At 43.1% G+C, this 12,500-nt stretch overlaps 1 protein-coding gene across 1 annotated transcript in view; it reads left to right on the forward strand.

The window, feature by feature from the left end:
- LOC311038544 (contactin-associated protein-like 2) overlaps nt 1-12,500 on the forward strand; it is a gene marked incomplete at both ends in the record, with an annotated part of 156,534 nt that overhangs the window by 2,102 nt on the left and 141,932 nt on the right. Inside the window, 2 exons of the mRNA XM_084048117.1 lie at nt 1-30; nt 9,355-9,548. The exon at nt 1-30 is cut by the window's left edge and continues 85 nt beyond it. Of these exons, the coding sequence (XP_083904243.1) occupies nt 1-30; nt 9,355-9,548 (224 nt within the window). The remainder of the gene's footprint in view (nt 31-9,354; nt 9,549-12,500) is intronic.

A 12,500-nucleotide genomic window follows, 5' to 3' on the forward strand; every position in this document is an offset into this window, starting at 1 on the left:
CTGGATATGCCAAGCTCAACAGGAGAGGAGGTACACACACACACACACACACACACACACACACACACACACACACACACACACACACACACACAGTGTAAATGTCATGGATGTACCTTTGCATCCAACACAACATCTCTCTCTCTCTCTCTCTCTCTCCCCCCCCTCCCTTCTGTTATTGCTCTCTCAGTTTGTCTTTCCTCTCCGCTCCTTATCTCAGGGATTCAGAAGTGTGGCTCATTTCCACATCAGTTCACAGCAAACAGAAACGGAGCATCTGTGTTTGTAAAAAATAATAATTCATAGCGTCTCGTATTGAAGTCACACTACAGCGGAGGAGACATATGTTATGGCCTGTGTAAACAACTAAAGGCTCAACTGGAGACCGAAACATTATCAAAGGACGGTAAGTCCTTGACTAGTCAACGAGATAGATTTATCTTATTTTATTAGACGAAACCAATACTTGAAAGTACAAAATAAAACAAACAAAAGGGCTTACGTTGGAGATCCCAGCCAAACCAAGCTCTTCCCGCTAAATTACCAAAACCAGAAATTAATGTAATAATAATGTGGCGGAAAATAAAAAAAACCCTGAAAAAAGCCACTCTAGTGCGGTTGTGTCTGTGTTGCATTGCTTCGCAGCTCTTTTTTTTATCTGATCATTAATTGGCTTCAGGTGCTCCACCCCTACAGAGGGTATAGGTGGTAGAGCAGTGATGTTGAACACTATGCCTCCTGCGTCTGATGCGAAATAATCCAAAAGGGTGCAGTACACTCAATATTGATGCGAAGGCAGACAGGGAATGCACACTGTTTGTACACTGATAATTCTACAATGCCAATAAAACAAACTGTGTTCAAGTCATTGAAAAGACATCCGCTCAATGCTTACAGTGACAATTCTTCATAAGACCAAACAGCACACACTGACGGTCTTTGATACAACACTGTGTAGGCAGAACTACTGGGTCTGTGTGTAGCCTAAATTTAGCGTGCACAGTCACGTCAGTGTCCCATCTATCAAAAAAAAAAAAGGCAAAACACATTCCACGCTCATAACATGACTTCGCACGACTCCACGCCAGACAAACAACAACAATGAGGGATGTGGACAGGTGGACAACCATAAACTATTGCAGAGTTTAACTGACTTTTGACAGAAAGGTGGACATAGTGGACAACTATACACTATTGCAGTGACTTTGACGGGTGGACAACAGCGGGACCTATTATTTTCTTTTATTATGAGCACCACCTTCTATGCAAAATATATCAATAATAATAATAATGTTTCAAAGATACTAGACTAGAGCTTGGACAGCCCTAGTATAGGCCTATAGATTGGTTTTCTTTTACAAAGGCATTTTTATCTATGCAGCCAACAGCTGTGTAGATCCTATTGCCAGACGGACAACATGCGCCCCAAATGGCTAGTTTCACTCCATAGCCTTCCTTGCAGACACATATCCCATAGCCTGGAGGTACAGTGAGCACAGAAATGTCATACTGTAGTTGTCGTTGGTGGATGTGAAAACAAAAATATTCAGGAATTGTGTTCCTTTGCCTGCTGGCAGCGTTCACAAGAAATATGATGCTGATAGTAGTTTGCAAGATTAGCTACAGACAGACAGACAGATAGACAGACAGACAGACAGACAGACAGACAGACAGACAGACAGACCTACACTGTACACAAATAATCTCTGCCTTGGGGGGAGATAATGAGAAAGAACATAATGCATTCTGCCAGGGTCTCTTCCTACAGTATACTGATGTGTAATCTTGGTACTGTGTCCTGAAACACCATGCTGTCTTCGCAAGTGAGGAATGAAGGGAGAAAAGGAGAGAGACAGACAGACAGACAGACAGACAGACAGACAGACAGACAGACAGAGTGGGAATAGTGGGGGTGGGTGGTATAGGGCAGTGGTTCTCAAACGTTTTCATGCCAAGGACCCCCAAAATTATACTGTATGTATTTGGCCACGGACCCCATCTCAAAATATTTTGTTCCAGGGACCCCCCAGAAGCACAGATTTGAGTTCCAAATGTTCGCTTTAAAAATATATATATTCAAAGATTTGCACAAAATGTTCACGATTTCTCAAAAATAACAGATCTACAAGCTCGTAGCACGGCTATTTTTGAATGGCCAAAGTATAAAAGGTTAAAGTGGTTAAAGTTATTGTGATGCTATATTAACACATTTAGCTGGGAACCCCCTGGAAACCCCCCCAAAGACCCCTGGGGGTCCCCGGACCCCACTTTGAGAACCAATGGTATAGGGAGGTTGAGGAAGAGAGAGAGCCTTTTTCAACCACGCACGAAACCAGCCAACGCTGGGTTCATGACACCTGAACGTATACTGAACAAGTCTGTCAGATGTCAGATATACATTCTAATCCAGTTCAGATCAATGAGATCGTATGGCATCTGGCCTTCATTCTTTGCCAATCCCTGGTCCATGTCAATGAATGTCTCATGATAACTCTGACTGATCGTTCTCACATATGATCCGTCTTATCTCAGCGAAGCTTCACTGGAGCTTCACATTTGACACAGGGAGCAGCAAAGCTGACAGTCCATTCATATCAACACATTGATGTATTTTTTTATATTCATGCACAGAAGACATGGTCTTCAGTATATTGCAGTATTGGTACTTTTACTTAAGTAAAGAATGTGAGTACTTTTTACACCACTGCGTATATATATATATATTTTTTCTTAAGCTGTATGGCTGTACGTGTGTGGTGAGATGAGAAGAGAGCAGAGAATAAAGGTGAGAGGAGAGGTGGATGATATTGACAGGTGGGGGTGGGGAGTTGGAGAAAAAAGTGATAATAAGAGAGGTCCCATGGTGAAAGAGGTGAGTGTTGATGGAAGAGGAGAGACAAGTGAGAAGAAATTGACTGAATAAAAGTGGGAAAGGGCAGTGGGGGGGGGGGGGGGTGAGGTTGAACGAGGAGAGAGAGAGAGAGAGAGAGAGAGAGAGAGAGAGAGAGAGAGAGAGAGAGAGAGAGAGAGAGAGAGGCTGAAGCACATCTGGAGTGTTGTCACGAGGTGGAGAACAGGAAGGTGGGGTTGAGATCACATGTCACAAAAAAGAGCAGGAAGGAGATAAAGGTTATGGGGGGAGAGGGAGGGAGAGAGCGAGAGAGGCACATCTGGAGGATTGTCATACACAGATGTTGAGGGAGGAGATGGATGACAAGGTGGAGAACAGGGAGGTGAGGTGGAGGTGTGGAGCACAGAGAAGACCACATGTCACATAGAAAGAACAGGAAGAAGAGAAAGAATGAAAGGAGCATAAAACATAGCAGCATGTAGAGAGAGAGAGAGAGAGAGAGAGGAACCTGATCTATTAGTAACATGTCTTGTGTATAGATCTCCATTGTACAGTAGCTGTTTTATTTCAACTTTTTCTTATATAATATTATTCTCAACTCATCCTTTTGAAATAAAAGAATACATCTGCACACTCATCTGCTCCAGTGTGATTTATTGACGACGTTTCGAACTTAGTTTGACCAGATGAAGAGCCTTGGCTCGAAACGTTGTCAATAAATGTATTTATTCATTCTCTTTCTTCATGTTACTTTCCAACCCAGCACCTCAACCAAGTGATGTGCGTATTCTATTTGTTTTTATATTGTTTTGAAATATGCAATACATCCAAAACAACAACAACCTTGTCTTTGGTTTCAATGGTCTCTCTCAGTCTCTCTTAAGTTCCAAAAACAGAACAAAGGTTAATACCAGAGTATGTCATTACATTACATTACAGTCATTTAGCAGACGCTTTTATCCAAAGCGACTTACAATAAGTGCATTCAACATAGGTAGGCAAGGAAACTACTTATCACCAGAAATCTTAAGTGCATTCTCTTCTAAAAAAAAAAGCAACTAAGAGTATACCTAGTGCTAAGGTAAAAGTGTCAAACAGCAAAACAGCAAAACAAGGCAGGCAAGGGCAAGGCAAAAGGTTAATCCAAAAAATAGGCGGTCAACTTCTCAGTCCAGGAACAAACCGGTAGGCCTAAGTGGGTGGTGGTTCAGGCTGGAACAGAAGACAGGTATTACTACGACAAACTGACACATGGTAATGTCGAAACTCATTGAAATATACCCTCAAACTAATTAGAGCAGCAGACAGCAGGTGAGTATAGCAACGTGTGAAGAGTAGACAATTAACAAAGGATTGGCTAATGACTGATTACTAGGAATGCAAGGGGGAGTGAACACAAGGGGCAGGTCTGAGGATTCCTGACACTATGAAATCTATGAAAAAAGTTGAATCTGCAACACATTTTTATACAATATGTAGCGGGGGTCCCTACATCATCTCTCTCTCAGCTAAGGGGTCCTTGGCCTTAAAAACGTTGAAGATCCCTGATCTACAGCATGTTGTTCTGAATCTCGGATAAGGAAAGGACGTTCATCGTATCACTGGTGTCATGGTCATCATGTTTCTCCTTGAGGTAATCCATAATGGTGGTTTTCATGTATTGGATAAGGCTGATGTCAGCTTCCTGAGTTCACACGATGCTGGTATTGAACAGAAAAGCAGGACAGATTTGACGTGACGTGAGGGATGGTGACAGTCCTCACCACAAAGTGCATCTGTGAATTCCTCAGGGGGGTTAGGACAGGTTTCACATAGAGGAGATGGTGACAGTTTTCACCAAGGAGTGCATCAAATATATTCCCAGAGGGGGGATAGGGCCTTGTGGATCGACTGCACTTCACTGTATTGCTATAGGTCAGAATCATAGAGTTAAAAATAATAGAGAGGGCACCGGATATCCCCTCCCATACACTTGCATTGAGTTGCTCACCCAGCGCATGGGCCGAAATCACCCCTTGTTCCGGGTTGGGAAATATGATGGGCGCGGCCTATTTGGGTCTTTTGCGACATGTTTTGCGTCACCTCGGTGCACAGCCCTGTGTGCAAGCTTGTGCGCAAGCTTGCGAGTTGAGCCCATTGCGCATGTCCAATGCGCTTCAATGCAACCACTGGGTTCTGCGGGCTTGGTCAGAATACAATTAGAATATGTTGCGCTCCATTTTTGGACAATGAACACAGGTTAATGAAATGATGTCAGGGGGGACGACTTGGTTCCAGACAGTTCTGGTAGAGGTACGAGGTGATATTGGTGACTTTAAATACATAAATAATCAAAACTGCCATATAACAATGCAGTCTCATGCCTATGTCATAAGTAAAAGTGTATCGAATTTAACATGAAAATTATATATATATATATATATATATATATATATATATACATCGCCCATGCCCAGCCCTCCTCTGACCTCTCCTCTTATTTCATCTGCCATATCTCCTCTCACCTTTCCTTTTATCGTTCCCTCGCTTCCTGTCTTCCATCGTCTTTGAGACTCTACTGTTTTTTTCTTCTTCTCATCTCTTCCCTCGTTCATTTCCTCTGACCTCACACCCCATTCTCTCTCTCTCTCTCTCTCTCTCTCTCTCTCTCTCTCTCTCTCTCTCTCACACACGCATGTGCGTGCACGTGCGCGCGCACACACACACACACACACACACACACACACACACACACACACACACACACACACACACACACACACACACACACACACACACACATCCCATCTGTTCCTTCAGTGACCTATAACCACAGCTGCCAGTGACCCTCATCCTGTCGCACCTCCATATACGCGTCCCTCTCTGTCCTCTCTTTCACCTTTTCCTCTGTCACTACCACTCCAGGTTTATCACCTCTGTCTTCTCTGTACTGCACAAGACATGGTGTAATAACCAAGGTTATTAGAGTTTTGTATTTTTCATTAGTTTAGATTTTGATTTGGTTTATATTCAATGTTTATCAATTTTAGTTCATTTTAATATATTTTTAAAGCTGGTTTGGAATGTTTTTTATTTTATGAAAAGGCTTAGTTTTAGTTGAGTTCATATAGACCCCTTAACAGACGACGTCATACTGGCTGCGTGCAGCCAGTATGCGCGCAACGAAACCCATTATATCAGGTCTCGTTAGGACGCGTCTCACTAGCCAACACACACAAGAGGGGGTTGGGGTGTGCTGAAACCAGTGCACCCCGAAACAGGTTGGGAATTGATTGCGTGAAACAATCACCTGTGCGTCCAGGCTCAATGTTAGTAAACAAATAATTGGTCTATTAGTTTTAGTGTTAGTCTTTAGTGGATTAGTCAGGGGCAAGATTGAACAAATCAAAAATCGTCGGCCTACAAACTCACAATGCGTCGCCTACTTTGTATTTGTATTTCAGCTAACAATTCTCCATCCAGTTCTAGTTTATGTTATTTTGTTAAACCGCTCCAGGTTTTTCACCGCTGTCTTCTGTACTTCCATACAAGACAGGGTCTAACAATGGCATGGCTTCCATGTGGATCTCAGACATCCTCGACAGAGAGATGTCATGTCTCTATGACATCATAATGAGTTCCAAATATTGGAGTTCATTTGCATCTTTGACTTCCGGTATAAAATGTAACTTAAAAAAAATCCAGAGTCTTGCAAGATTAGCTACAGACATGTACGCACGCACGCACGCACGCACGCACGCACGCACGCACGCACGCACGCACGCACGCACGCACGCACGCACGCACGCACGCACGCACACACACACACACACACACACACACACACACACACACACACACACACACACACACACACACACACACACACACACACACACACACATGCTATATGTGCAAGTACACCTTGATACTAGTATGTTGCAGGGACTTACCCACAATCCAACCCTTCATGCTGAGTGACAGGAGAATGGTAGCTGACGTTTATAGGGTTAAAATGGATGAACACATTTTGATGGTATATTTACACATTGGAACCCCCACAAGGACCCCTGGGCCCACTTTGAGAACCACTGGTCTGGATAACACAGTACATACGGTACACACTTTCTCGGCTCAGTTCCAGTATAGAGCTGTGAGACGAATAGAAACTCATAATTGGGTCACAAAGTCAGTACTGTATAGTCTGAGCTTCATTATTTTTTGATCATTTTCTCTCCCCCGAGGACTTCTCTTTAAAAACAATGCTGTCAAACCAGTGCATCTTTGTCATTGTTAGGGCTGCGCCACGTATACATTTTCCTCCATATACCCTTCTCTTTCTCCCTCATTCTCTCTACTCCTCCCCTCTCTCCCCCATCATCTCTCTCCCCCTCCCCTCTCTCCCCCATCATCTCTCTCCCTTCATCTCTCTCTCTCTCTCTCTCTCTCTCTCTCTCTCTCTCTCTCATCTACTCTATAGCCTTTGACGCCACCCTTAACTTTTCAATCTCTTCTCTGTATTCCATCAGTTTTTCATTTGAACCTTCTAACATTTGACTCTCAGTCGATAGCAGGCCGCTCTCTCTCTCTCTCTCTCTCTCTCTCTCTCTCTCTCTCTCTCTCTCTCTCTCTCTCTCTCTCTCTCTCTCTCGTTCTTAAACGTATCTATCATCTCCACACCCTCATTACTAGAACATAGAATCCACCCTTTCATCCTTTCTTCTCACATCTTCCTCCTCTACTTCACATCCTCTCTTCCTGTTCTCCATCCTGTGCTGCCATTAAACCGTGGCGTCGCCGTGTGTCATTGTTGTCAGGGTTTTTCTTAATCTTCCATTTTACACCCCCTGTTTACTCATCACTGTCAAATTGGTGTGTGTGTGTGTGTGTGTGTGTGTGTGTGTGTGTGTGTGTGTGTGTGTGTGTGTGTGTGTGTGTGTGAGCGTGCATGCATGCGTGTGTGTGTGAGCGTGCATGCATGCGTGTGTGTGTGTGTGTTATTCCCTCAGGGGAACAGTGTAATTCACTGTGTAATTTCTTTGAGGTTTTTATTGACGTTTCCAGTGATACAGGTCTGGTTATCTGACAGGGCCGAGGTCTGAGTGTAATGACTCTGTAATTGGATCAGATATGGAATTATTGTTGTTTTGACATGGGGCGTCTGTGTGTGCGTGTGCGTGTGCGTGTGCGTGTGTGTATGTGTGTGTGTGTGTGTATATGTTGCAGAATGCTTTGCAGCCTCACCCACCAACACCCTCCTCTCCATTCCTCTCATCACCTGGTTATCTGTCATTCTCAATCTCTCGTTACTTTTATTCTGCCCTGCTTGATTCCCTCTTTTCTCACCTTCTCAAGGCCTCTATACCTCGATCCTCCCTCTCTGCAGCTATCATTTTCTAATCTTTCATTCACTGATTTGCTCTTCCTTGCAACCCACGTCTGCCTCATCTCAACCATTGTCCGTTATAGTACAGACATCACATATGGATGCAATTCCATGCAATTCTTTTTGTCTGGGTATAGCTCAGTCGATATAGCCTTTCGACCACAAGGTCATGGGTTCGAACCCAAATTCTTGGCTGATACTGACAATAAATCTCTTGAAATGTAAAGACGCAATTTTGTGCACAGTATTATACTATCTAGACAATAATACGTCCCATAATCCCAAGAATACAGCTCCTTCAGCAGACGCTGCTTCTAAATTTCGGCGCTTTCACTTTCTCAGCACCTAAAGCCCTTCCGTTAATCCTGCACTGTCAACACCTATCTATTACACAAGTCTAGGAATCAGTCATAGTCATAAGACACGCACGCACGCACGCACGCACGCACGCACGCACGCACGCACGCACGCACGCACGCACATACACACAATTTGACAAGCTCACAATGCGTTGTCGCTGTGTGCTTGTAGATTGGCAATTTTCACTACTTTTGCGTGACATTAATTTGCGTAATTAAATTTAGGGTAAGTGATTTTCTTTGGTTAAAATCTGTGTTAAATAGCTCTATATTCTGGAGTCACCATGTCTCTCCAGCTCTTTATTAAACAGAAAATGGATTTTCAGGATGCAGATTAAACAAGTGAAAATGGAAGAGAGGACAAAATTGGAACTGGAACACTATGAAAATTAAGCTGATAAATGGGTACTCTCTCCTGATTGGCTGAAGTTTTGTAGCCTGGCATGGCCAGACTAATATCACTGTGTAGATATTGGGCAAATCTTTTTTTGCAATGGCAGATTCGTCTGGAACCAGGCTAGAAGTTTTGTCACCTACCTGAAAATGTATTTTCTATTTATTAAAGATCTGGAGAGACGGTGAGACTCCTGTTATTGAACAAACACTCTATAGCAATGATTACTTATCAGAATATAGTGCTTTAGCCTTTTAACAACAAATATTTTGTTTTGACAAAAAAAATATCACTTACTCTACCTTTAAGTTGAAATATGGAGATACAAGGTTTCTGCCCAACAGGGACGTAATGAGATGTTATGTTCTTGTGATCTTGTGTGTAGGTGCTGGTGGCTGGTCTCCACTGGACACGGATCATTACCAGTGGCTGCAGGTGGACCTGGGCTCCAGGAAGCAGGTGAGCGCCATCGCAACGCAGGGCCGCTACAGCAGCTCCGATTGGACGACGCGGTACCGCCTCTTTTACAGCGACACAGGAAGGAACTGGAAACCCTACCACCAGGACGGCAACATCTGGGTGAGCAGACAACACTGACTGTTCTGTCGGTAGTTTAAAAGTCTTCTTTCAATTATCATATGATATGCGTTTTTGTAAAATTTGTTGATATAGTAGGGTATGCTCCTGGGGCTTCTACTGGTTCTACTCAAGGGCCCAGCATCCGCCTTTGAAATTGAGTCTATATATAAAGTGACAGTTCATATGAATGGCCTGTAGTTTAGCTGTTTTACCCCTGCTGGTGTCAGAAGAAATAACTCTCAATGCAAGTGGGTGGGTTTTTGTCAAACTTTAGACTTGATTTTCTTACCTTAATAAACCGGTCATAAATACTATATGCTTCCAGTCGCTAGTTTAAAGTCTTCTTTCAATCACCATGATATGCGTTTTGGTAAATTATGGTCCCATTTATTTAAACATTGATGATAAAGTAGGGTACGCTCTAGGAGGGGCGGGATGATTTGATTGACACGCTACACAACCAATAGCATTCATTCCCCGCCCCCGCTCTTGATTAACCAATATCATTAATTTCCGGTTGCATTGGATATGATGCATTACAGTATATAAAGATGGCGGTTTTGAAATTGCTGAAAAATAGGCTTCATTTATGGTCTGTAGAGTCTATGGGTGTAATGCTGTCCATTATTTTTACAGTCTATGGTTCTACTGAGTGAAGACCCACCCTCTCTCCCTATCCACTCAATTGCATTTTTTCCCGGTTCTATTCCGGCTGAAATAGTGGCCTCAAAGTGGGTGGGTCTGTGGAAACCAATGGGTGATGTCACGGCCCTTTGTCCATATTTTATTACAGTCTATGATTTGTGTGTGTGTGTGTGTGTGTGTGTGTGTGTGTGTGTGTGTGTGTGTGTGTGTGTGTGTGTGTGTGTGTGTGCGTGTGTGCGTCTGTGTGTGTGTGTTGTTCATCCAGACAGCAGAGCATTTGTTGATAGGCCAGTGTGATTACAAAACGAGTCATTTTTGTTGCATTATTAATAAGTTAATGAAGTTTTATGTGCTGAGCGTTGTGTGGGAGGAGAACTCCGAATGTCACATTCTGTCCCATATTAATATTAATTGACTAATTAGCACATTCATCTTTCCTAAAGGGACTTACAGGAAGCGACACTTAAAACTCAATGTGATAGTGAAGCATTAACTTGACACTGGAAACCCGTTTCTCTTCACGCCTGCAAACAATGGCCCGCTCAGCAGCATTAGCCTTTGAGTGAGGTCATTGTCTATTAGCTTAAAGCGATATGTTCACAACGTTGAATATACGAATAATATAGGGCTTGATATCCAGTTAACACATATGACAAGGTCTCACATGCAGATGAGTTATAACAATGAACGAACTGAGTCGTGCACAGAAGGTGTAACATTATCGCCTTTACCAGTCAAATTGAAAATTAAGTCTTGACTGAGGTACAATCTGAATGTGTTAAAACTATTTATAAATCAAATTGTGTGTGTGTGTGTGTGTGTGTGTGTGTGTGTGTGTGTGTGTGTGTGTGTGTGTGTGTGTGTGTGTGTGTGTGTGTGTGTGTGTGTGTGTGTGTGTGTGTGCGTGCGTGCGTGCGTGCGTGCGTGCGTGCGTGCGTGCGTGCGTGCGTGCGTGCGTGCGTGCGTGCGTGCGTGCGTGTGCTGCTTCAGTTGTGACTTGTGACTTCAATTATCTTCTTGAAATCTGACTCTCAGTCATGGCTACTCAAAGCAAAGTGTGTCTGAAACATTAATGCATTGATTTCATCTACAGGATAGACACAAGTTTGCCCAGACATGGTTGAGCACTGCCTATATGATTTGAATTGTTATAGACCAATTATTTGTTTACTAACATTGAGCCTGGACGCACAGGTGATTGTTTCACGCAATCAATTCCCAACCTGTTTCGGGGTGCACTGGTTTCAGCACACCCCAACCCCCTCTTGTGTGTGTTGGCTAGTGAGACGCGTCCTAACGAGACCTGATATAATGGGTTTCGTTGCGCGCATACTGGCTGCACGCAGCCAGTATGACGTCGTCTGTTAAGGGGTCTATTGATTGGACAAAGACTTCTGAGCACACATCCAGGTGGCTACCGTAATCATTCGAATAGAGGGGGCCAGTCGGTCGCGGGTGTAATAAACTATTGTTACAGAGGCATGGAATCTCGTTGGAGTCAATTTCTAATACATATCGGATACATTGATAACTGAATATCAAGCCCTATATTTAATGTGAAAATAGTGCTTCAATAACTGGATTAGTGAGTGACTGCATCACTCAATAATCAGAAGAATATAGATACAGATGGGCTTTCAGTCTGAGGAGATGAGAAGAGCAGAGCAACACAAACCATGACTCCAAAAAATACATCATTGAGTCATAAAGAATGCTCATGTACCGAGCTACGAAGCTGAAATATAACACTCACATAATCTGAGTGTGTGTGTGCACGTGTGTGCGTGTAAACACTCAGGGTCCTATTTTTGTCAATTAAGTAATAACGCCATGATCTTATGCACAAACGCTATTTTGCTGAACGCTAACAGTTAAGACTCGCCAGCATATTTAGCGCCTGAGGGAATGTTAATATGTTAATTCAGGGTGATATGCAGTATCTGCTATTTTGACCCTTGACTTACAACAATTTGTTTGGTCGCCTACTCTACACAACTCTGTGTAGAGTACCAAATGCACTCTGTTATAGAGTTTTGGACACCGGCAGTTTAATTAAGCCATACACGGCCAATGCTCAAGTGATTGTTATAATTCAAAGTTCTCTATAATATGCAACGTCTCTATGTTAATTCTGTGTATCAATTATTCTTTGAATATCACTCAATCAAATGCAATGGATTTCAATAGAAATGTCGGGCGGGACAGGCACACGAGTGCATGTATGCGTGATAGCCCTACTCACCCCGTATCAATCCATCTGATCTGAAAGAATCGTTTAGGTGGTATTTCAAAGACTTATTCCTTCAT

The sequence above is a fragment of the Gymnoscopelus microlampas genome (genome assembly GCF_963454915.1).
Source record: "Gymnoscopelus microlampas genome assembly, chromosome: 22".
Taxonomy (NCBI): Eukaryota; Metazoa; Chordata; class Actinopteri; order Myctophiformes; family Myctophidae; genus Gymnoscopelus; species Gymnoscopelus microlampas.